The sequence below is a fragment of the Papilio machaon genome, chromosome Z (assembly GCF_912999745.1).
Source record: "Papilio machaon chromosome Z, ilPapMach1.1, whole genome shotgun sequence".
Taxonomy (NCBI): domain Eukaryota; kingdom Metazoa; phylum Arthropoda; class Insecta; order Lepidoptera; family Papilionidae; genus Papilio; species Papilio machaon.
The window spans coordinates 1,166,565-1,191,261 of record NC_060016.1 but is presented as its reverse complement, the minus strand read 5'-3'; the positions used below and the strand labels follow the sequence as shown (position 1 = coordinate 1,191,261).

General features: G+C 32.2%; 1 protein-coding gene across 2 annotated transcripts in view; it reads left to right on the top strand.

The window, feature by feature from the left end:
• The window catches only part of LOC106715924 (coiled-coil domain-containing protein AGAP005037), a 173,137-nt gene that overhangs the window by 89,421 nt on the left and 59,019 nt on the right, over positions 1-24,697 (top strand). For both annotated transcript variants that reach the window (XM_045686054.1, XM_045686055.1), the window contains exons 3-7: positions 7,049-7,084; positions 16,115-16,260; positions 16,726-16,827; positions 20,208-20,379; positions 20,664-20,862. In XM_045686054.1, coding sequence (XP_045542010.1) covers positions 7,049-7,084; positions 16,115-16,260; positions 16,726-16,827; positions 20,208-20,379; positions 20,664-20,862 — 655 coding nt within the window. The remainder of the gene's footprint in view (positions 1-7,048; positions 7,085-16,114; positions 16,261-16,725; positions 16,828-20,207; positions 20,380-20,663; positions 20,863-24,697) is intronic.

Below are 24,697 nucleotides of genomic sequence, written 5' to 3'. Positions count from 1 at the left end.
GTAACTAACACGACTTTCTTTTATATATATCGATAAGATCATAATACCAACGTTAACATTATATCTTTATTAAGAGTAATGTAATATAGTACCCATAGTTAAATAATTCTAATTGATTTTATGGGAAAAGGATTTTAATAAAAATATTAATGTATAGAAAGACAGTAATACGGGGTTAGATGCGGACTCCGCAAGCTACTGCGCCATATCGATCGGATTAGTGATGGTAATAAATAAAAACAATTAGCCGAAGAGCAGTAGTTAAGTACGAGCGCATTAAAATACGTGCTCATCGAAAATTTCCCAAGTCTTGACGTAAGCGAATCCAGAAATAATTGTTTCCTTACGTTTTGAATAAAAAAACCTACGTTTGTAAGAGAATCCTAAATGTTTGATACAATTTTAATTTATTTCCGCTTTTATTGTCCTCGGAAACATTTATTTTTTTCCTTACAGAATACTTGATCTACTTGTTAATTATAACATGTTTATTTTTGTGTTACAATAAAAGTTCCTTATTCGCGAAGGTAAAGTAACTGTCGAAATTTTTACCCGCAAATAAGGAGCTGTGCTTCTATTTTATGAATTTAGCGCCATCTATGATCGTAATGTTTTGCACTGCCATCTATCGATTTTTCAGAATACATGACGCGAATTTTACAGTAAAATGAATGCAATGCGGTTTCAGCTTTTCCGTGCACAGATGGCGCGATTAGCAATATCAGCTTGCGTTGACAGATGGCGCTGTATTCATTACACGCCAACGTTTTTGATGTTTTTGCTTCCAAAACATCATCATAGATGGCGCTGAAATTTAAATTTAAAAATGAGATAGCACATTCTGATGGCTTAATATTCACAAAATCTCACCTGAAAATAAAAAAATAATACTTTCATGCAAATAATTTACCAAGTTTATACCACATATTTAGTTTAACAATTAAGAAATAATCATAGTTCAAAATATTCAAAGTACAGAAATTAACAAAACATCTACATTTGCACAAAAACATTCCAAAATAACACCATTGACATGCAAATTAGCCATGTTAACATCTTATTTTTTTCTAATCAGTCTATTTAATTTTGTATAAATTCACACACAAAACCCAAGTTGGTAAGCAATGATATAAAACATGTTCAAGTTGTTTTTTTTTTAAATGAGTTGTATATATTACGCTAGTTTTTAACTCTCGGTTAAAAAATCAAATCGTTACATCGCCTAATCTAAAAAAAATACGGTAATATCTAAATAAAACAGAAAATCTTTTAATAACTGCCTATTTTACTGAATCGATTTGTAGGTTACAAAAACGCATAATTGAATAATTTACATATTTTAATTGTTCGATTATTAGATTTATCGGTGGACAATCTTTTGCTTAGTTTTTCGTGATTCATTTTATACATTTCCTCTTTCACTCTTTACTCTTATATCTTGTTCTATACTAATCATATATTTGTTATGGTAATCTATTATTGCACATATTTTATGCGACTTCACTTCAAGTCTAGATTTATTATGTTTTTATTATTATAGTATGTTTCATTGCTTTCTTCAGTTCCAATACTGGATTTTAACATTTTTATTCGTGTACCATTCTGTGTCTTCCCTAGTATTTTTTTTTTAAATCTATATCACTCATGCAGCTAAACGTTAGTAAGAACTTTGATTATTTTTATTTAGTATATTCTTCTACTAAATAACTTGCAAGTGATAGATAAATTAAGAAACAAATGGTTAGTGACTGATGAGGGAAATGATTTTTTTTTACTAAGCTGACTATGTTTTTCAAAATACGAACAAGAAAAATTTCATCATCATCAACCTGCCCTTATCCCTATGGAGGGTCGGCAACAGTACCTACTACTCCTCCATACATCTATCAGCCGTCATATCTGAATTTACCCCCTTCTTACGCATATCCTCTTTCACACAATTCATCCATACTTTCTTTGGTCTTCCTCTACCTTTATAGCCATCCACATTCAATCTCATTACTTTTTTGTTTATATGATTATCATCCCTCCGCATAACATGTCCAAACCACGCTAAACCACGAACAAGAAAAATTTGTCAAACAAAATGAAAAGATGTCCAAAAAGAAGATATTAATTTTAAACATGTTTCACAAAATATTATGTGAAGTCATGACATAAAAAGGAAAGTAATTGAGATTGAATGTGGATAGAAAAGATAAAGGAAGGCTGAGGAAAGAATGTATGTTTTGTTGCTTGTGTGAAAGAAAGCACGCGTAAAAAAGGAGTAAATTCAGATATGACGTCTGATAAAGATGTATTGAAATGTAATCCTCGAACTCGTTTACATTATGCTTACCCTTCGAAGGGAGAAGAGTATAAAAACGGTGACTGTATGTTCTACTATCTGCTACCCTTTTACTTTTGCTGTTTTATTTATTCCCCTAACTTCAGATATTCTTTGACGTTTTGAGTGCCTCCGTTTATAAAAATATTATTTCATTTCATTTACAACAATTTTGTCCAATTAAGTTTCAAACAGAGTAAGGTACGCGAACATAAATTTAGTACTTAGTCAATTCTTTACTGAAAGGTCACTTTGCATCCTTACTTAACCATGGCTTCCTTGTGCATTTAAGGTTCATAGAGTGCTTGTGTCTTGCTCATGTCTTGCTTATTTCATCCTTGTGTCGCAATGCAACGTTGATAATTCAACGATTTTTATGGTACCTAGTTATTTTTATCCAAAGGGCAATCCAAATCTAATCCTTTTAAAGAAAAGGGGCGATGCATTTTTTGGCAGCCAAGTTGTTTCTTCCAAGACACATTTTAAAGCCACAGCAGGCTGTAGTCACCTCTCGTAATTCATGTAAATACCAAATACTACTATTCTGTTGTGATATTAATATCCTTATGAGTGCCTAGTTTTTTATCTTAAAATTTGGTGCTTTTATTTTTTGTTTAATTTACTTTTGGAACCTATATTCAATAACTGGTAGTGGTTAGATTTGATATGAGTAGATTAAACACTGAGTTACCGAATAAATAGTCCAACATTTTTTTAAATAATAACGATGTTATGGTTTAATGAACTAATTTCTTTGCAAATTTTGTGATCGATTTATGACGATAATTTTTTTTTATATCATAAGGTGGCAAACGAGAAAACGGCCACCTGGATTCGCCACAATAGCGAGGCGACCGTTGCCCATAGACATCCGCAAATGCAGATGCGTTGCCTACCTTTAATCAACAGAGAAGGGGACGCACAGAAAGAGGATATTTCTCCTTCCTATGCGTCCCCTCTTCCGCCAAATCCACTTTCCCTTCCCATCCTTTCCTAATAAGAAAAGGGTGGGAAGGGAAAGAGGATTAAAGTTATAAATAGTGTATTAACATGTGTTTGTCCATTACAAAAGCAATAATACTAAAAGAGGTATTAATAAAAGTATCAAAACCCGCGAATCAAAAATATACGCGATTATACTTTGCATCCAATTAGTATATAGTTATCAAGTAATTAGTTTATATGCGAAATTGTAACAGGATCAATCACTTCTTAAAAAAGACATAAAACAACATTACACATACAACAACATACAAAGCGATCTAAACATTTCTAAACAGTGAAAATTTCAGAACAACCAGAGAAAAGAGAGACACAGGAAAATAATGTTCCAAAACTCCTACTCTTGTTATGTTCTAAAATTGTTTTTTGGGTTTAATGGTTACTTCTGACGAATCGTAGAGGCGCAGCAAACAAGCAAATTAAGCAATGCTTTATTTAAAGTTTATGTATCATTTATTCCTTTATCTCTCTCACTGATATTTAACTATAAAAATACCGATAATCGGAGCTGTATACATGTGGCTCTGGTCTCATCTGGACAGCACCTGAAACCATAGGGAAAAAATGTTATAATAATGTGAATAAATACATTTTTTTACAGTTAATAGGCAACAAAATCATTGTCTTGACAGAGATTTAAATTTGCAAAATCTGTGTTCTTACTTGCACAGATTACAGATTACAGATTCCTATGACAAAGTTTAGGTATACCTCCTGCTTTTAATTCATTTTTTTTAATTCTTCTTCTTCTATTAATTCATTCAAACATAATGCAAAACATGGATTTTGAGAAAACTTGATTCTATTTTTGTTTTTAAGAGTTTTGTTTATGTTTTGCAAATATTAATAACGAACTTACCGTTTTGTTCTCGGCTGCTGTATTCGCCCCTTCTTTCACATCAACCGCTTCTGCTGAAATGTATGGAAAAATAAGAGATTAATATAAGCATACATGTGTCTTGTGTTTTAAAAAGTCGTAACACCTAGTTTCTACCTTCAATAATATAAGTATTTTATAGTATAAATAAATAATTACCTATTTAAGACTTAGATTAAGAGAAGGCACTACCTCCACAAGAACCTACCACAGGTTCCACCACCTACCACAGAAGGAAGAGTCCTAAGAAATTGTTAAATTTTGTGGATCAATAATTTTTTTTGTGTTCTCAACCATATGGTTGCTCCTAATAATCAAGCTCTTTCACTGATTTGTGCGACAAATATTATCAAGAGTCTTGAAGTCTTTTTTGATACCAAAATGCAAAGACGTTGCTAGAAATATGTTATATATATTGATAAAATATACAATATTATATTTTATGGTGCAATTAGTACTCACATATATAAGGCTAAAATTTTGCGAAGTCCGCTCTGTCCACATAAGTCGCAATTTAAAAAAAATATTTTTTCTAAAATCACTATCGTTAGTATATCACCACACTATATGTTCACATCTTTATTCCGTACAAGTCCGATTGAAATTTATTTAAACAAAAAAGCTTAAATAAATAATTAATAAAAAAAACACTGCGAAAACTTTAACATGGTTTCAATTTTATAATTATTTCTACTTCGTCGTTTGTGTCACATATATTTTGACAGAACTGCTCCTAGCTCCAGCCAACTGTTTATTGATTTGGAAACTTTCAATGTCCGGGGTGGCAAGTGCATAATATACTCACCTGTTGAAACACTTTCTTCCCTACGACGTAAAAATTCCATAAGTTTCAATCTTTAAAAATGTTATTGTTATCTTTTAATATGAATTTACCGAGATTATTATAAAAACGTTACCTATAAAACTTTTTGTCCCAAAAAATAATTCACAATTGCACTGGTTTAAAAAAAACTAGTTTTTAAAGCACATATTTTTAATTGTATAGCTTATTTATCGCGATTTATATAAACGCAAGTAAACGGAGCCTGTTCACAGCTTCAGAATAGGATACTAACAGTACCGATAACAATAACAGCAAACGGCAACATTTTCCTGCAGGTAATGATTTCTCTCCCGGTGTTTGCAGCAACGTTGGACGATGCCGGAGCCGGATACTCTAGTGCTCACTGCCATCTATGCTAAAAGGACACAAACTAGACAGTAACTCCCGTTTCAGACGCTAGATTTCGCTATTACGGAGTTTTATTTCCGTATAGTTTTTCTTTGTTTGCTAGTATTTTTGAGCTATGGACAATAGTTTAAATAAAAAAGTAATAGCAATATTTATTGGAAAATACGCATAAAAACAAGATTTTACCTTTTTACGTTGATATTTTGATTGAAAATACGTCCGCCGCCTAAATATTACATTCGAGCGCCGGCAGATGTCGCCTCATACTATGTTTTTAATTTGTTTCCACGTTTTTGTATTTAACTAAAAGTCCTTGAAAATTATAATATGGTAAAAAATTTTTTTCTATAGTTACAAAGAATTGTTATTATACACATATTCACACTCAAAAAACCTTTAAATGACTATACCTGAAGTCCAAATGTGTAGTTATAAAAAATTACCAATCGAAGACTTCGTAAATATCTGCGTAATCCCGCACTCAAAGGGCGCTAATTGAAAGCATTTGCTAAGAATAGACGAATATTTTAATGAGCAAATGTACTCCTGGTAACATTCACTGTATAACTTATAATTATGTAGAAAAAAAAACAAATGTAATGGTGTTATGGTGTAATGGTTATGGTATGGTTTTAGGTAAAATTTATCTAAAATGTTACTGTTAATTTTGACAATAATTTTTACTTTTCAGTTGATATATTAGGTATATATATACATATAAAAGCAAAAGCAAAAATAAAAGCAAAATACAATATTGACATTATTACAAATTTTCTTATAATCTTTTCGAAGTGCCGTATTACCTTATGACATAGTAAACATAGGAATTGAAACTAAATATACATATCGTTATAATATTAATATAAGTGTTCAAAACCAAAAAAACTTACAATTGTGTGAATGAACAATGTGGAAATGCCTAACAGTGTTATAAATTAGTGCTTAAAAGTGATCGATAAAACTCCAAAACGATGTAGATAAAAAAATGGGTGCTCTTAAAAAATTGTGTATGCTCAAAGCTTATGGATTGGACTAAAACTAATTCAAAATGCTTAGTCGATGGAAAAGTAAAGACAAATCAGAAAAAAGTGGCAAATCTTCGAACTCCGCCGGCAAAAAGAAAAGAAAAGGCCGAGATAATGGTGAGTGTTTAAAAATAACAGAATGCATATCTAAGAGGGTAAATTTTTAATATGCGAGCTAAGTCTATTTTGAAACTTCAGATACGGAGATTTATTATAACTTTTCTAACACCTTTTGTTAGACGTATATGAATTTGTATACAAATATTAATTGATATATTAATGAGTACGAGTAGTAATCGTAAATGCGACATGCGAGTATGGATTTCACATGGAAATCAGTTATGGCTGTCAATAACTTTTGAATTACAAATTACAAGAAAGAAAGCTAATGTATACCAATTTGTATATAGATAAACTAGATGTCGACAGCGACTACTTCCTTGTAGTTCGTTCGTTGTTCTATATCTTTGTCTTTCATAAAGATCTGTTGAGCCGTTCCGGAGATACCTTCAAACAAACATCCATCTAAACATTGGCATTTATAATATAAGTATGAAGTAAGAAGTAAGATAATATTAATATGATTAAGTATAATTCGTGAATACAGTATTTATTTATTGTTACAGAGGAAGATTGGCACGTTGATGGGTCACGCATGGATGGTATGTATACATTGTTATAAATTTTCATTATATTATTATGATTTTTTAAATCTTGTTAATGAAAAATGTAAATAATACCTTCTGAATCATAAAACAGACAAATGATATCAAATGATAAAGGATTATAAAACCGTGATTTTCCCGAAACACCTGAACGGAATCGTATTTTACCTGCATATTTTTGTGCAGTAATTTCGCCAGTGAAAACCCAGCTTTTACTACCAATTAAATGATACTATGTAATTTATCTAGAATACTATGTATTGAATTAATTTATTTATGGAATAACGCTCCCACAATATTATTCTATATTTTGAATGTAAGCGCTCGTTCCTGGAAACCAATTTTGTACTGGAAAAGCGCTTATATCAAATACTCAGATATTCAGGTTCGTTTTCAAATGCTCGTGTTTCTTACTTTGACTTTACAGAGACAGGATCTGGCAAGCGCGCATAAAATATGAACAATGAGTTCTAACCTTGTTTGCTCGTTTAGTGTAAGTGTGTATTTTTTTTTTAGTCAGTATGCGTTCATTTTAAGATTCAGGATGATATGTACATGTTTGTCATCTTTGCCACACCCCTCGTAAAAAGTGCCAGAATTTATTTAGTACAACGGCGGCTCTAAGTATTTAGTACTCTGTTCTTTTATAGGTAATGTTTTACTGCAAAAGGTAGTACTGCATTTAGTTAATGAAATAGCAATTAATTAATTTTGTCATCTAATTAAATTAAATTTAAACTAAGTAGTGGAGACCGCAGCAAGATGTCGCTGCTGGACGAATGTGGTCCGCTCGACCGATGTAATACCACGACCACTCGCTTCAAGTGCAAATATAACTGCATTCCGTATTGTAAGTGTGCTGGAGGTCAACGCTAATTCTCTTCTCTTTCATACCATTTTCTTTATTTTAATTAATTTTATGAAGTTTGAAAGTAAAGCATTTAAGATAAAAACCAATTGATAAAAAGGCCACTTTTCTACGCCTCATTTCTTGGCAGGGACACTGACGTGCCTTGAGACGTAATTCTATCGACATTATTACCTGAAGTTTTCAAACGTATAAGTTAAATTGATTCTTACCATTCTCTGCCGCAAGTTCAATAAATCTGAGCTATTTTTAATATGTCGTTCTGTAACAGGAAAGTTCACTTCGTATTATACCTTCAGAAAATTTATCTATCCTAGAACACTACTAGGTAGATATTAACAAAAAATGCCTGTAAATAGACTGCATGCGACAAAGCAATAAAAAGATTCTGGAAAGCAATTAAATGTAAATTACAATACAGTATTGTCAGTTTAATCAAGTCTATTAAAATTTGGATCTAGTTTTTAAACTGTAAGTAGATTTTGCAATTCTTTTCATCCCAGAATAATGATTATAATTATTCACCGCCTTTTAATGCAGCACTCAGAGTCTAAAGGAATCTAAAGTGAATAATCGCCTGACAAAACTGATCAGCTGATAGTGTCTTGTCATTCTAAATATTATATCGTTACAATAAAGTAAACAATAAACAAGGGAAACTAGAACTTTATTAATAGAGACACTTTTTATAAAAGCCTTTTCTATCACGTTACACAAGGGTACACGATAGAACTTCACATCCGAACATGAAAGTTATTTTGTTTCAACGCTCAAAGGACAATCCAATTTTATAATTAAAACGGCTGTTCGTTGCAGTTTCGCGTGTGTCCTTTTTTATTTTCCTCGGCGTTTTAAAGTTGTTTGTAATTTCATTCTGTATAAAAGTTTTTTTTTTTTGATAAGTAACATTTGCTACTTTCATTATATGAATTGTGTTTTTTGGAACTAAAATAGAAAAGGGATGAAGATAATTAAAATATCTAATATATAAAATTCTCGTGTCACAGTTTTCGTTGCCATACTCCTCCGAAACGGTTTGACCGATTCTCATGAAATTTTGTGAGCATGTTCAGTAGGTCTGAGAACCGGCCAACATCTATTTTTCATAACCCCCCTCCCATTTTTTAACTGCGCGCGGACGGCGTCGCGGGCGACAGCTAGTACGGAACAGTCTACGGATAATTTCGCGAATTTCAGTAACAATCAATTGATTCACAAACAAAATAAGAAAAGGGTGGGAAGGGAAAAGGGACCAAAATTAGAACTCTGGCACGCAGACTCATCCGACGAAACACAGAATTGATTCCACTTCACACCTATCTTTTGTGTGGTCGTGGTATTTTACCGGACGAGCCGGCCCATTCGTGCAAAAGCTCTTGTTGTCGCTGACGTCTGTCATACAGAGGAAAATATTAAAGAATGCATACAAGGACGCGGTAAAATCTAGTTTACACAACATGTAAATTGATTAATTCATTATCATAACAATGTAATTGATATCAACCATGACTGAGGATTTCGGTTAGTCGCCTAGCAACGATATATATGCGGTTACGGATTTCGACAATCAACTTCCATAATTGTATTACGTATTATACGTTTGTATCTATTGTACGTATGTATAGTTATACGATTATTAATTTTTATTTTTACGATGAAAAAAATTGTTGAAAGATTCACAAATTTAGTTGAAATAAATAAAAAATTGCGGTTGAAATAAAATAGTTTAGGAATGAAAGTTCAACAAAAGTTTTCATCTTGATGAAATTCTTGAGAAACTATTCGTAGTCGAAGAGAGACGACGCGGTCGTATAATTTTTATGTGGGATTAGTAACCGGAAATTTCGACTGACGAAATTTCTGTTCATAAGCGTATTGTCATCACTCTCAGCCTCTTTGAACAATCAGTGACATCAAAATGTCCTTGAACTACAGATAGAAAATTTACTGGACAAATTAATTAAATATAGTGAATTGAAATTACAAGAGTATCAGAGTTTCATACAAAAGATGCGACTCCACTCATGTCCGTTGCATTGTATTCAATGTAACTAATTATGTATAGAACTGTACCGCTGCCTCATCAATCGGTGGAGCATCACACTCCAATCAACAGATAAAAATAATTATTATTAATGTTTTATTTTGTTACTGAATGTAACGTCTATTTATATCGCGGGTTCAAAATGATATTCCGCTGAATAAAATTAAAATTTCTCAATTAAATTAACATTGAGGCATTTTTAGTTATACTTGATATGTTACGAGTATGTATTTTTCATTTCGAAGTATTATGACAATTGGCGGTGGACCTCGACTTTGTTCGCGTGAAATCAAAAAAACTGAGTATATTTATAGTTGAACCTGGATAACCGAGAAACTTCTATAAGCGAGAGTCTATGTCTAGACCTGACTAAGTATATAAGTCCGACTCTCTAAGCAACAAAAGTATCGTGGTCATTTAGACTCTCGCTTCCTCTTCACGCCTGTCCCTGGTAGTCGTGGTCTTTCAAAGGGCTCGCAGGCAGGACATGCTCCAGCAGATCCTGATTGTCGGCTCTACTACTGTAAGGATTGAGATTTTAGATACAGTTGTTTGAATATTTACTCTTAGCTCGCTTATGAGTGTGACTTCCGAGAATACAGTAATAGTTGTAGCTTAAAAAAATTATGTGAAAATATTATGTATGTAATATATTTTTTTTCAATACAATTTCGAACAACCGATGTTCAATTCAATTTTACACTATTGTGTACATTTATTTGATTATTTCGTCCGGTTTGTTCAATTACAATTGGAAACTGAGTCGTAGAATATGAATATTCTACACTTCGATAGATATTATATTAAGCAGATATGTTTTGAATAATTGACGTTATTTACTATGAATATGGGATATGTCATACGGACTGTGATGCGCCGCTGCCTCAAGTAATACGACCACAGATATTGGTACACTGCTGAACCTAGACCACAAATTTTATATATGAACATAGCGTGTATTTATTTTCGATTTTGTTTCGATTCGATTCTTTCTAGGCAGTGGGATGCTGGTCACAACATTACAACACAACACAACCTAAAGTGTATTCAAGAACAATTTGGATAACAAGAAAATAAAAACGGATAACAAATTTAATCCATTACTGCAGTAAATTCCTGTAACCAAACAATGGCAAAATCAAAGCTACTGACTATCTGAATATAATTAATGTTATAACCCATTTCTGTGAAACTAGAACATTAATATTCATTTATTTCGTTCTGAATCTAAAATCTTTGTAAAATAACAGAGTTGCATTAGGCTTAAGTAATAATGGGCCGATGTCATGAGACACTTGAAATTGTTTTTTTTTGTAAAAAAATAACTCTCTCTCTGCGCATCGTTTCCTCACTCCTGAGGGTCGCGACCTCTCCTCTTGACCATCTCGCGAATTGACGAAAAAAATAACTACATACATAAAAATTTTACAAATATAGTCTGTCGAGTCTGTTTTCCATCTCAATGCCACCTTCTTCAAAACGTAGATTTGCGAACGAAAATAGACTCGTTATCTAACAATAGCTATACATCGATACAGTTAAAGAATTAAATTCGTTTCCCACTTTGAATAAAATATCAAACGGAAAACCTTAAGGGCTACAATTAGCACGTATTTATCCAGCTATTATAAATTTTCGAACTAATTTCATCGAGTGTCAAAAGACGTTACTCTGAAATGAATAGGCAATAAACTTCCTCGGCGATATTGTTATTGGGTATTAATGCCCACGTCTGTCTGCAAGTACCACTTCAGACAAATTATTTTTAGGATCATTATAAATTTATCTCTATATTTTTATAAAGAACTGTAATATCTTTGTTATGTAAGATTGTTTTTATTGTCGAAAAACTTGTATCGAAACATACTATCTTCCCTCCTACTTTGTCAAGAAAGAGCTGGAAATCAAATTCAATACGCATATCGATCGTAAACCGGTAAAAAATTTGACGAATATTTTTTTTTTCATGTAATTAATGAATCAATCTAAAAAAATCATCAAGCATATATTTTTACAAATAATATTTACGTAAGGTATTTTATTCATCGTGTACTTGCACTTATGTACATTTAAGAGTCAGCAAGTGATCAGCGTAACATGCACATATGTCATTGTCGTTACCTCATCCCCGAGGAAAATGTGACAGAATTTATGTGGTACAACGACGGCTTTTTTGCCTAGTCCTTTTCTCTATGGTCAAAGCTTGAAACATGTGAAACTACCTCAGTATTGCATACTTTAAATTTAAATTTCCCGTTTTGACATATAATTCCATAATTCAGTTTATAATTATTTCTCACCAGTTTAAATAATTTAATATTCTTCTCGTTTAAATTATGTTTAATTAATTTTTTTAGTGTGAAAAACCTATAAATATCAAGTTTTTTTTCAATTTAAACTTAAAAAATGCAGAAACTAGAAAACAAGTGTATTTGAACTTGTGTAGATGAATTAAAAGTTTATTAAGAGTGAACTGATTGTGAGAAGAGTGAATTAAAAGTTTATTAAGAGCTGCGGTGGCTCAGGAGTTAAGCTCTTGACTTGTAATCTGGTCCTGGGTTCTTATATTATAAATGCGAATGTTTAGATGGATGTATGTTTGTTTGAAGGTATCTCCCGAACGGCTGAACGGATCTTGATGAAATTTTGCAAAAATGTAGAACATAGTCAGGAAGAACACATGTGCTACTTATTAAGTTTTTTTAAATGCGCGCGAACGGAGTCGCGGGCGATAGCTAAACATTCATAATCTTAAACAACGGTAATAGGACATCATTTTAGAATTTAAGCCTTTTTTTCACGTTTACGCGTTGCAAGTAAAGTCTGGTTCAGCTAAATAGAATTAAAGAACATATTTATCTTTGAATTATAAATTTACCAATATGCAATATTGCCTTTTTTGTCAAAGTTAAAAAATTATCACGAGTGGTTAGTTGTTAGCCGACGTTTGGGTGCAGCGGCAATTGCTGGCAACCCTGCGGCGCCGCCCTCTCCCCCTCACAGATATCTACTGCGCATGTCCAGCTAGAGCATTGTGACATTGAACTTTGCAAAGATTTTTTAAACCAATATAAATCATTAAAAAATTAAAAATAAATGATAAAGCGACAAAAAATAACATTGACGATTTTTCAGAAAAAAAAAAACACGGGTATATCCATTAGAAACCCTTCAGTTCATTTGAAAACTTGTTGATCCTAAACAATTTATTTGGAACCATACGTATGATAATTATCTCGCTCTTTCTCACTGCAGTTATCCTAGATATGAAAGAAACGGAAAGCATATTCAGGGGCTCAAGTAATGTTGGTTATTCGCTGGCGGGAACGCTTTGCTTTCAGTTACAGGGTGCCGCTGGTCTGTTCAGACCTCATTCCTCTTTTGGATCCCGTCCGAAAGAGATACAACTTCTTACACTATTATAAATAGTAATACAAAAAAATGTGTCAACTAATTGTATGCACCTCATGCATTTGTAAGGTACTCATGGTAAGTATTTCAGACTTAATTGTGTTTTTCTGTAATAAAATTGATAATTTTTGTGGATTATTAATGTGTCTATTTTTTTTTTTGTAGGATTCGGAGTGGGTGCGTAATGTCGTATCATGCATATGGTATTATCTTTCATGCAAGCCATGCCGGCAAACCCCTGATGTTGAAGCTGCCGAAGGCACCACAGCAAACTTAAATAATGATAATAATTTCGACTCGGAAATAGAGATGGTTACATACAATGTAACTGAAACTGAGGTTACTCCTCCTGATGAAGAGGAAGAGGAAGAGGAAGAGTTTGTAGAGCGGAACATCTTGGTGCATTTCACTCTGCCATCCACTCTGCCAGTGATCCTTGAGACCGCGTCCAATGAAGATTCCAACTCTGTTGACGGTAAGATTCTACATATTTATATCGCATTTGTGAAAACTTTAATGTCTAATACGCTTAGCGTGCAAATTATATATCTGATCTTTAAATTTGTGATTACTTTAAATAATATTTTCGTAGATTGTTTATTTGAATTCTCCTTATGTATTTACACTTTTGTCTTGTGCTTGTGGGAACTTGCATTATAATGCATAGCTGTGCGTTGTTTGCTAGCAAGCTGAGCAATTATTATAGTTTGGCGAAGTGATATTTATGTGGATTACAGTGAAATATTTCAAAAAATATTTTTTATTAGAAATAATTTTATTTATAAAATAAAATAGCATTTTGTTCAGTTCTGCTTACAAGTTATAATGAAATAAGAAATATACATTTTAAAAGTTTACTAGTGTAAAGATTTAAATTTAAAATTTTCTGCAGATCTTTTCGCCAATCGGCAAGATAACAACAGTTACTTACGAGGGAGTTTTTATTTTTTTAATTGTGTTTTAATTCAGTTTTTTCTCTTTTCAGATGATCTGTCAGACGACGTGTTCGCCTAATTTCATGATTATTGAAAATATATGGGGCGTAGAGTAGATGTTGTACGTAGCTGTCTAGATACCATCCCCATCGAAACCCACAATATAACATATTAGAAAAAATATATTTTAAAAAATGTATAACAAGTGAAATAAAATATGTTCCGGTTAAAATCTATAAAAGTTTAATAATTGTTGGAAATGCATATTAAATGTGTATTTAATTAACAGATTTTAAAAAATAAAGAGTAAATATTTACATAATATATAAAATGTTACAGAAAAAGTAGTCCCGGTTGAAATATATGAAAATGTAATAGTTTTCTGCGAAATATGTATTAAATGTCTTATCTATGCTTTTGTCTTTTATTAAAACTCCCCAAAAAGAACATAAAATAATAAAGAATATATATTACCTCCTGACCTATATATATATATATATATATAGGTCAGGAGGTAAAGAATGTATGCCAGTTAAATGTTTATGACGAATGGATCTGAAGTGTGGATTGGTTGTCAGTATCCAGAGTTAGTACAAATACTTATAGTACTATGTTTGTTTTTTATTAAAGTAATAAGAGGGATTTATATGGTTTTGTATGAATATTTTGACAATTGAGATGTAGGAATGGAGTAGGAAAAAGGATGTATGAATGGTTTTTAAGTCTTTTCATTAGGTATATTTTTATTTTTGTTTACTTTGATAAATATTTTGATAATATTTGAATGTATATGAAAGACTCATATATGTATAATAATCGAATGAATTGAATGATACTTAAAAAAAATCAAGAAAATTATATGAATTAGGAGCTTGTAACTCAATAGTTAGCGAATTTTTTAGTTTTTTTTTTATATTCCAATAAATAAAAGTATAGTTCTGTCCAATACGACGGTGGTGTTGACCGGGATGTGAAAAGCCGAATAAATGAAGGTTGGATGAAATGGCGATAGGTCACTGGTGTGACTTGTGATCCAAGAATGCCACCCAAGCTTAAGGGACAGATCTACTAGTCAATCGTAAGACCTGTCGTATTGTCCGGATCTGAATGTTGGGCCACCAAGGTTTCGGATGAAAGAAGATTGCATGTAGCTGAGATGCGTATGCTAAGATGGATGTGTGGTGTGACAAGAAAACATAAAGTTAAGAATGTGTATATCAGAGAAAGTTTGAAAGTAGCGCCAGTTATCGAGAAACTGAGGAGCAAAAGGTTAGCGTGGTTTGGACATGCTATGCGGAGGGATGATAATCATATAAACAAAAAAGTAATGAGATAGAATGTGGATGGCTATAAAGGTAGAGGTATGATAGTGCACAATAAAGTATATTTGTATTTGTAGAGGTAGAGGTAGACGAAAGAAAGTATGGATGGATTGTGTGAAAGAGGATATGCGTAAGAAGGGGGTAAATTCAGATGTAACGGCTGATAAAGATGTACATATGGAGGAGTAGTACATACTGTGCCGACCTTCCATAGGGATAAGTTCAGGTTGATGATGAAAAGGATAGTTTCTGTAATGCCATCAGCCCACATCTATGCAAGTTTAGAATTAACGTTCTTTTTATTAAATGTATAAACTAGCGCTTCCATCATCGTAATCCCAACACGATGTTAAGTGGTGATGTAGTGGAAAGATGGTACGCGCTAGTTTAGTAAGATCTTATTCGCGGGTTTAATGGGTTTGGTTTACAATTTTTGGATTTATTCAGGTGGGCTGTCGGATGGAGAGGCGGGTCGTGTGCCGCCGCGGGGGCGACCGTCGCGCCGGGAAGATCCTCGCCGGCACACACTCGCTGGTAACCATCTATACCTGCATCCTCACCACCCTAATCAAATCAATTCGTTGGAGCTTGAGGTTAGTAACATTACACTATAGACTAGTAACACTTATCTTGCTTGCAATTTTAGATGTTTTCAACGTACTTTCATTGAATCAGAAAAATTATGTTGAATTCAAAAAAATGGTTGAAAATATTATAAATTTATGGAACATTGGGAAGTAAACTAACCTAAAATTTTGCAGTTTCAAATACTTATTCATGAGCTCAATGATGTGAAATGTTATTGTTTTCTTATTTATCTTGAATTACAGTTAAAATGTTAGGTATAAGGAATAAATTTATGAAATTTTCTAATCTTTTCCTACTTTAGTTACACCAATAATTTCTTATAATAATATCTTGCCTTATAATAATTTATTTTCTTATTAATTACTCGACTCTTCTTCTCAATTGTTATGTTTTCTTGCTTTTGATTGTGAGTTTGTTTTTTTTTACTTTTTTTTATGTTTTTGTTATTTTTTATCCTGATTGCTCTTCAGCGTAATGCACCCGTAACAACTGCAAAGAACATGCCAGAATATGCAACTGTTACCAAATATCGTGACGTCAACCAGAAAATGTTAGATCCTCGAATGAGAAAGGTATAAAGCATATTACGTCTTGTTTGAGGTTTTTTTTTAATCTTTTGCTGGTTTTGGAAATAACATGATATTAATCAGAGATTCCCAAAACATTTTTGTCTCTGTGAGTCCACTAAAAAATTTGTTTGGGTGAACCAATTGCTGATATTTTTTGTACAATCTTATGAAATTTATTTTCCTCCATCGGATGTGCGATATCTCCCTTGGATTTTGGGAATCACTGATACAGGTACTAACCCAATATTAACTAATGAATGAATTAACGAATGAAATGAATTATGATGCAGCTAGTGTTGGGATTTCAACCGATTAAAAACTCGAAATGGATAAATACCCATAATTTCCATCTTTTTTTCGAGTTTTTATCCAAAAACATGGATAATAACTATCTGCAATTTCAAAAATGTAATTTATCATAAACTTTGTTATTTCTCGAATAAACGAGATTGTAATGAAAGAAAAGCAAAAATAAAAATTATATGTAATATGCTTTATTAATCAATTTAATGAAAAAACAACTTTTGAATACATAATTATTAGGTACCTCCTCGTATGTAATATTAATGTTAAAATTTGACAAAATACTTATGCTAAAGTAATGTGATAGCAATAATAATAATAATTAGAGCACTAAAAGCTATTTTTGAAACTATATTTAAAATATTAATAAGTAGTTCAAACAAAATCATCTAATCGTAAATAACGAAGTTAACATTTTGCTTAACGGATTAACTTTTAAGTTAACTTGAAAAAATGTTAACGCTTTTATTAATTTCCGTTAAAGTCAACTGCCGTTACTTTACTCCGATAACCGTAACATCGAGAAATTGAGGAGCAGAAGGTTAGCGTCGTTTGGACATGTTATGCGGAGGGATGATAATCATATAAACAAAAAAGTAAAGAGATTGAATGTAGATGGCTATTAAGGTAGAGGAAGACCAAAGAAAGTATGGATGGATTATGTAAAAGAGGATATGCGTAAGAAGGGAGTAAATTCAGTAGTACATACTGTGCCGACCCTCCATAGGGATAAGGGCAGATTGATGATGATGATGATGATGAATCTTTGCATTAGAAACTTGTAGACGTGCTGTCATTGTGCGCCCGGGAAAGTCGTGAACAACAGGAAAAATCAAAAGAAGGCTCGAAAACACTTTTCTTCATTTATACTTTTACACTTATAGTCTAATACTTGAAGTACGAACACCACTTACTGACTCCAGGTTCAATTGCAATCAACATAATCAAGTGTGAACAGATCGAATTAATGTGTTACAGAATGTATAGTGAAACAAGTGTCGTCATAATAAGTGTGAAATGGTAAATTAAATTTACAAAAATGTGTGCAATTCGTGCATATTATCAAAATACATCAAGGGATCTTCTTTTCACTTGTTTTAGCTATTTCTCTCAGCCCCAAAAGCAGTATAATTTTGGTATGGTTAACTTTAAACAAATAACTTTAACTTGCGTTTAATTTTCACTCTCTTCAATTTAATGAAACATATTCCAATTATATTTAATGAAAGTAATTTTTGCTGCGTTTTCTGTAGTCAAGCGATTTTTTTTTATTATTGTGAATGTGTGCGTGTGTACTGAAAGATCGTTCTGTCGCGGCCGAAGTACATGGTGCTGAAAGTATGTGTATTGCAACTTTATTTAAATTTGTTGAAGAACATATTCCTTTCCACCAAGTTAAGGGACTTACTTCGTTGACGTTTTTCCAGATAAGATTTTTGCCAAAATTCTTCCTTTACCTTATACGCAGCTAACTATGCCATCACTTTTATATGCAAAAAACATGCCATTTCGTTAATAAAACCCATTGCTTCTAGTTCTTCGTCTTGATTTAAAAAAAATGATTTTTGGCTTCATTTTTAAGAATAGTTATATTAGGTAATACTCGTATGAAACGTATTTTAGATTTCATATCTTTGAATATCATTAACACCGTATGATATGAAGTCGTCAAAAGTTATTAATTTAAGCTTTTAATTAACAAATATTATACTAGCTTAAGATGAGCTCTTATAGTGGCACTAAGATGCTCGTGCGGTTCATACGACGATTACCTGGGCACTGCTCGGCTTATGCATAATGGGAGTGGGGGCAGGATAAGCGAAAACAAAGGGATTATAGGAGCCCGGGATAGAGTGCAATTAGAAATACATGTGTTTTGGTACAATGCTTGACAATGAAATAAATATTCGATTCGCAAAAACATAAATATCCATTGCTTTGGATAAATATCCGATAAAAATGTGTAAAAATGGGTTAAACATTAAATACCATTTTCATATCATCGACATATAATTTGGAAAACATTTGAAAATTAAGATTCGTTGTGAAAATGTCAGTGAAACATATCAATAGTAACATCTGTGAAAATGGGAGCCATTAAAATTATTAATTAAGATTAACAATTTTCTTGTTCACATCCATCTCTAAAATACACTGCATGGTAATAACTAAATATTAAGCTCTCACAATCTCCTCAAGCGAACATCTTTCCTCATATCACATTGTTTCATACATAGTTTTTTTATTTTTTATAGGAGAAGGGGCCAAACGAGTAGTATTAATTTAGTTTCCAACGTAATTTAAAATATACTTAAATCTAACAACAGTTTTTTATCAATGAGCTGTGTAAAAGAAAAACTGAACTATGAAAAAAATATGTACTGTTATTATTAAAAGCGTGGAAAATATGGGATTTCATTTCATATATTAAATTAAATATTTAATTTAATTAAGTAGTAATAATATTAACTAAGTACTGGATAATAATATGTGTGCGTTGGAAATAATTATTTACTTAAGCAGGAAAAGGCAAGCCAATGCTGCGCTGGAATGTTTGTAGAAATTTGAAATCGAAACACAGGGTTAAAATTTAAATCTGTCTCTTTCACTGTTGACAAAGTTGTTACATCAAATATTTAATGTTTAATGTTTACTTTGGTCAAATGTTTCTATTGACACTGAACAAATTCTTGATATCTTACTCTACTACGTTACAAGCTAGAGTTGCAGATATGTTGCCTACAAAGGATAGTTAGGTTGTTAATTCTCCTCACGCTTTGTGGTATGGATGGTTGATAGAGATATAACATTTTAGGAATATAGTACAAAATAATAATAATAATTAGCGTACAGAATAGACCGACTATATGTTCAAAGTATGCGTGAGTGAAATTCATTGTTATTTATAGAAAGGCTTCGGTAGGAAAAAAAGTTTTAGAGTCATTTATACTGCTAATGTTTATTAATCGGCCTATATTAAAAACGTTAATACGACAAGCGTACGACAAAATCAAATATAAATGACTACTGATTTGTCTACTTTTGTCTTTGTGGTGTCTACATGTTTTTCTCAATTTTAGCATCCGCTGCAACGAAACTATCCACCAACAAACAACGCTCTTCTATTCGAAGATGATCCCGGTGTTATGTCTGAAGTGGAAACAGCATCGACTGGCTTCAGGCGCGGTGGCAAGCAAAGATCCTCATTACCAGTTGTTAGAACTCCGAGCAAAACTTTAGAACGCCCCCTTGGTAGGTGTTTTTATCGCAGCAATCAAATATTTCTGATTCCATTTTTAATATTAAACTTTCTATAAAAAGTTAAATTTTAATCTGTGGCTGTACAATACTTTACCTTTACCTTTTCGTTAAACTATTTACCTATTTAGAATTTTATTTTAATAATTTGTGGTCTATGGTTGAATTTTATTCTTTTATTGTAGGGTTAAACTGCTATTGCAAAATTAACAAATTGACGTTTTGTTTGAAATTTTTGATATTAGTATATTTATTTATGTTGTTTTACGTTCCTTTAGGTCTAGTATTCCTGCAATATAGAAACGAGACAAAACGCGCTCTCTTGCCGAACGAGATTACATCGATCGACACTGTGAAAGCTCTCTTCGTTCGAAGTTTCCCCAAACAGCTGACGATGCAGTATATGGAATCGCCAATGGTCAAGATTTACATTCATGATTCCTCTAAGGACATGTTTTACGAGCTCGAGGATGTACGGTAAGTTTTTTTAAATTGTTAAAAATTTGTAAAAATAGTCCTCGCACACTCTTTAGCACATTCGAAAAGAACAAAGCTCTATATGTTACCAATGTGGCTTTTTTATTTGGCTGAAAACGCTATTTAATCAATTAAGATACACGATAGATGGGTCAGCAACAAGTTAATGTATTGAACTAAACCAAAGCTTTCAAAGCTTATTGTGATGGCTGAAAAGTAAAACCAGTATAAGATAAAATATGACTGTTTACTTCGCTGTCTTTTACAATTTGAAATGTTTAGATTACCTGAATGACTTCATTTACTATCAGAATTTCACATCACTAATGATAATTTGTTAATGCTAAAAATGTTTTTAAACGAACTCTTACAAGTTGTAAGAGTTTCATAAGCAAATAGCAACTGTCGTTAATATCGGATTTTATTCTACCGATAATCTCATATCTATTGTTTACGTGTTTCGTTTACTTAATATCAATAATAGTCCTAATTTCCGTTACATTGTATTTATCTTATTATTTTCTCATCTTTAATATTTTTATCTTTAATATTTTAAGTCTACATATCATACTTTCATACTACTCGTATATATCTTACTAATATTATAAATACGAATGTTTAGAAAGATATGAATGAATGTTAGAATTTTGTTTGAAGGTAAATATCTTTCAAACGGCTCACCGGTTCTTGATGAAATTTGGCCAGATATAGAACTTTTTTTTTAATTCCGCACAGACGGAGTCGGAGGCGACAGCTAGCTATAAAATATTATGTCATTTGTTTATTAAGTCAACTTTAAAATCCGCTGCGGTGATATTTGTCCCTGTTTTGTCAAAGATAATGTTGCAAGGGATGGCAATATGTATTAATACAAGTTTAACGACATTCGAAACCTATAGTAATACAATGTCTAAGGGCAAAATATTTTTTTTTTATTATTTCTCAAAACTAGGACATGTCGTTCTTATTTAGGGCAGTGCTGCGCAGTATCTCGTGCGCCCTCTATGGGGTGCAGTGGGAAAATTGCATCAGTATTTATCGCGTCCTTGGCATTGCCGTACGGGACGTTCCGGTCTATGGTGTTAGGTTCAAGTCCTATTTTTGTGTGAAACATGTTTAACAGATATTGCACGCCGATAGGTTGTAAAGAGTTTCTTCACGAACATGACTACCGTTGTCCGTAAGTATATTTATTCTTAGACGGGTTTCGTGGGGGTGGGTTTCCACTGCTGACACACTTATATGTAAACATATTATCATCCCTCAAAATACAAGTTCCGGCAGTCAAAATTCACGGTTACAAGAATATGCTTAGCATTTTAATAAAGTTTTAGGGTTCAGTTGGCGTATGATTTTTTTTTTAAGTTTAATACCTAAAATTATCGCTCTGGTAAACAAACATACCTATCATTTTAACTTCTTAAGATAGGCGCGTAGACTAACTGTTGCACGCTGCTTAGCATGCATTTATTATTTTAATCGCTGAAAATTATAATAATAAAAGAAAATATTACGCTTGATAAAAGGTTACCATAGCAACCAATATTGGAAAAGCGAATTTAGAAAAAGACATAGGATTAACGAATGTTTAAAACTATTCTATCCTCATCATCATCATCAACAGCCTTTATCGGCCCACTGCTGGGCATAGGGCCTTTCCCAATGCTTCCACGGTACACGTTCCTTCGACTTTCGCATCCAACGACTATTGTATGTAAAATAGAAATTTAAAAATTATGAAATTAATACTAGTGAACTCATTAATTATTTAAATATTTTATGGACGATTCTGTATCTCTTGGTTCTAGTCTTTCAACGTGTCGTTCGGTAGTTTTCAATCGATTGTTTTTTTGTTTAGATAAGAAAGAGACTGTCTTATGAAATAAATATTACCTGAGATTAAATGCTTGTTGTAGAGGAAGGAAAGGCACGAGCGGTAATCCTTACTATCCTTACTAATATTATAAATGCGAAAGTAACTCTGTCTGTTTGTCTCGCTTGCACGCCAAAACTGCTGAACCGATTTAAATGAAATTTGGTACACAGATAGTCTAGAGCCCGAGGAAGGATATAGGCTACATTTTAACGCGAAAAAAAGGTTGTAAGGGGTTGAAACCACCCCCACGGGTGGTGATCTGTATGGAAGTATCGTCATTTTAACAGTTAGAAGCTTGAAACTTCTTTCTAAGGCTGCTCATTTGATATAAATAAATATGAAATTAAATTTTTGTAGAAATTTTACCCTTAAGGGTGCTAAATAACAATAGGGGATGAAAATTTGTTTGGGAATATGTGAGGTTTTGGTGAATGTTTTATTTAATCTGTTTTGCTGTTACCCTTACTGATATTTAGTTTAGAGCCTGAGAAAAGCAAAGACTACTTTTCAACACGAAAAAGTGTTTGTAATGGGGTAAAAGTGGAGGTGGAAATTTGTATGGACGTATCGTCATTTTTACAGTTAGAAACATGAAACTTCTTTCTAAGGCTGCTCATTTGTTGCAATATAACAAAAGGGATTAGGGGATATGTTTAGGAGTATATGATGTTTATGTGAATATTTTGTAAGTTTAATATGTTTTGTTGTAATTTTTATAAGTTTAAGTAAAATAACTCAACAACAACAACTAAATTCACGCCCGTAACCCAGAGGGGTAGGCAGAGATCAAGCACCTACATTTGGCGCAGTCCTGGTACACCTCTCTATGTCTACATCCATACATCAACGCATAGCACTTCGGTTAAGTAAAATAATAAGCCTTAAAAAATGCTACCCGAAAACAGTATTTTACGCGAACGAAGTCGCGAGCACAGCTATATCGAATAAAATTAATCATATTTCGCGAACATGTTGTATTTACTTTGTTTATAACAAAAAAAATCATTTTTTTTGTCTTTCTATCAAATCCGCTTTTGTTCCGAGTAATCTCCTCCAAAAGCCTGGACCGATTTTGACGAGGCTTTTATTGGAAGGAAGCTGATGTGTGCATATAACTTAGGCATTTTTTATTTATTCATTCTGCGCTGACGAAGTCGCGGGCGACCGCTAGTTTGGAATAATTTAGAAAAGAATTAAAAATGAAAATAAAAATAATTGAATAAAAAGGCGAAAAGAAACGATTAGCACTCACTTGAAACAATATATATATTACACTAATACAATTTTGCATAAAAAAGGAAGAAAAATACAAAAATGTTCCATATTTAAAAATATAAAATTGTTAATAAAACATATATAAAAGGAGGTCCGTTTGTATCGGCAACACTTATATTTTATGGAAAGGAATAGGGTGTAGGATATAGTAATTTATTGTTTTAATTATTAATTAATATCTATATATTGTTTTAACTTTTTATTTTATAATTGTAATTTAAATTTGTGGATTTCATGGACATTTGAAATTGGTTTAATTTTAATTTTTATTGTAAGAATTTATTTTAATTGTATATAGTTGTAATGTTTTACGAAATTTTTAACTTAGACTTAACAATTATCATTGTGATATTAGATTTAAGTTATTTGAAATAAAGAAAAATCCGCACCCCAGGTCCCTGACCCAAAACATGTTAGGGGGAATGAGAGGGCGGCATAGCGCCGCCCAAAAAAAAAGACCATCCGCTCTGGAACTCCGTTTTGTTGTGGGGTTCTAGGAACTGTTAAATGATATGTTATTCCTTTCTCAACACAGTAGTTATTCATCTCGGTAGATAGACATTCCCCACCGTTATCAGAGTATAAATTAACTACTTTAGTGTTAAATTTAGCCTCACTTTTTGCAACAAAATCTTTGAAAGCAAAAGACACGTCTGATTTATAAGTCAGTAGGTATGTCACACA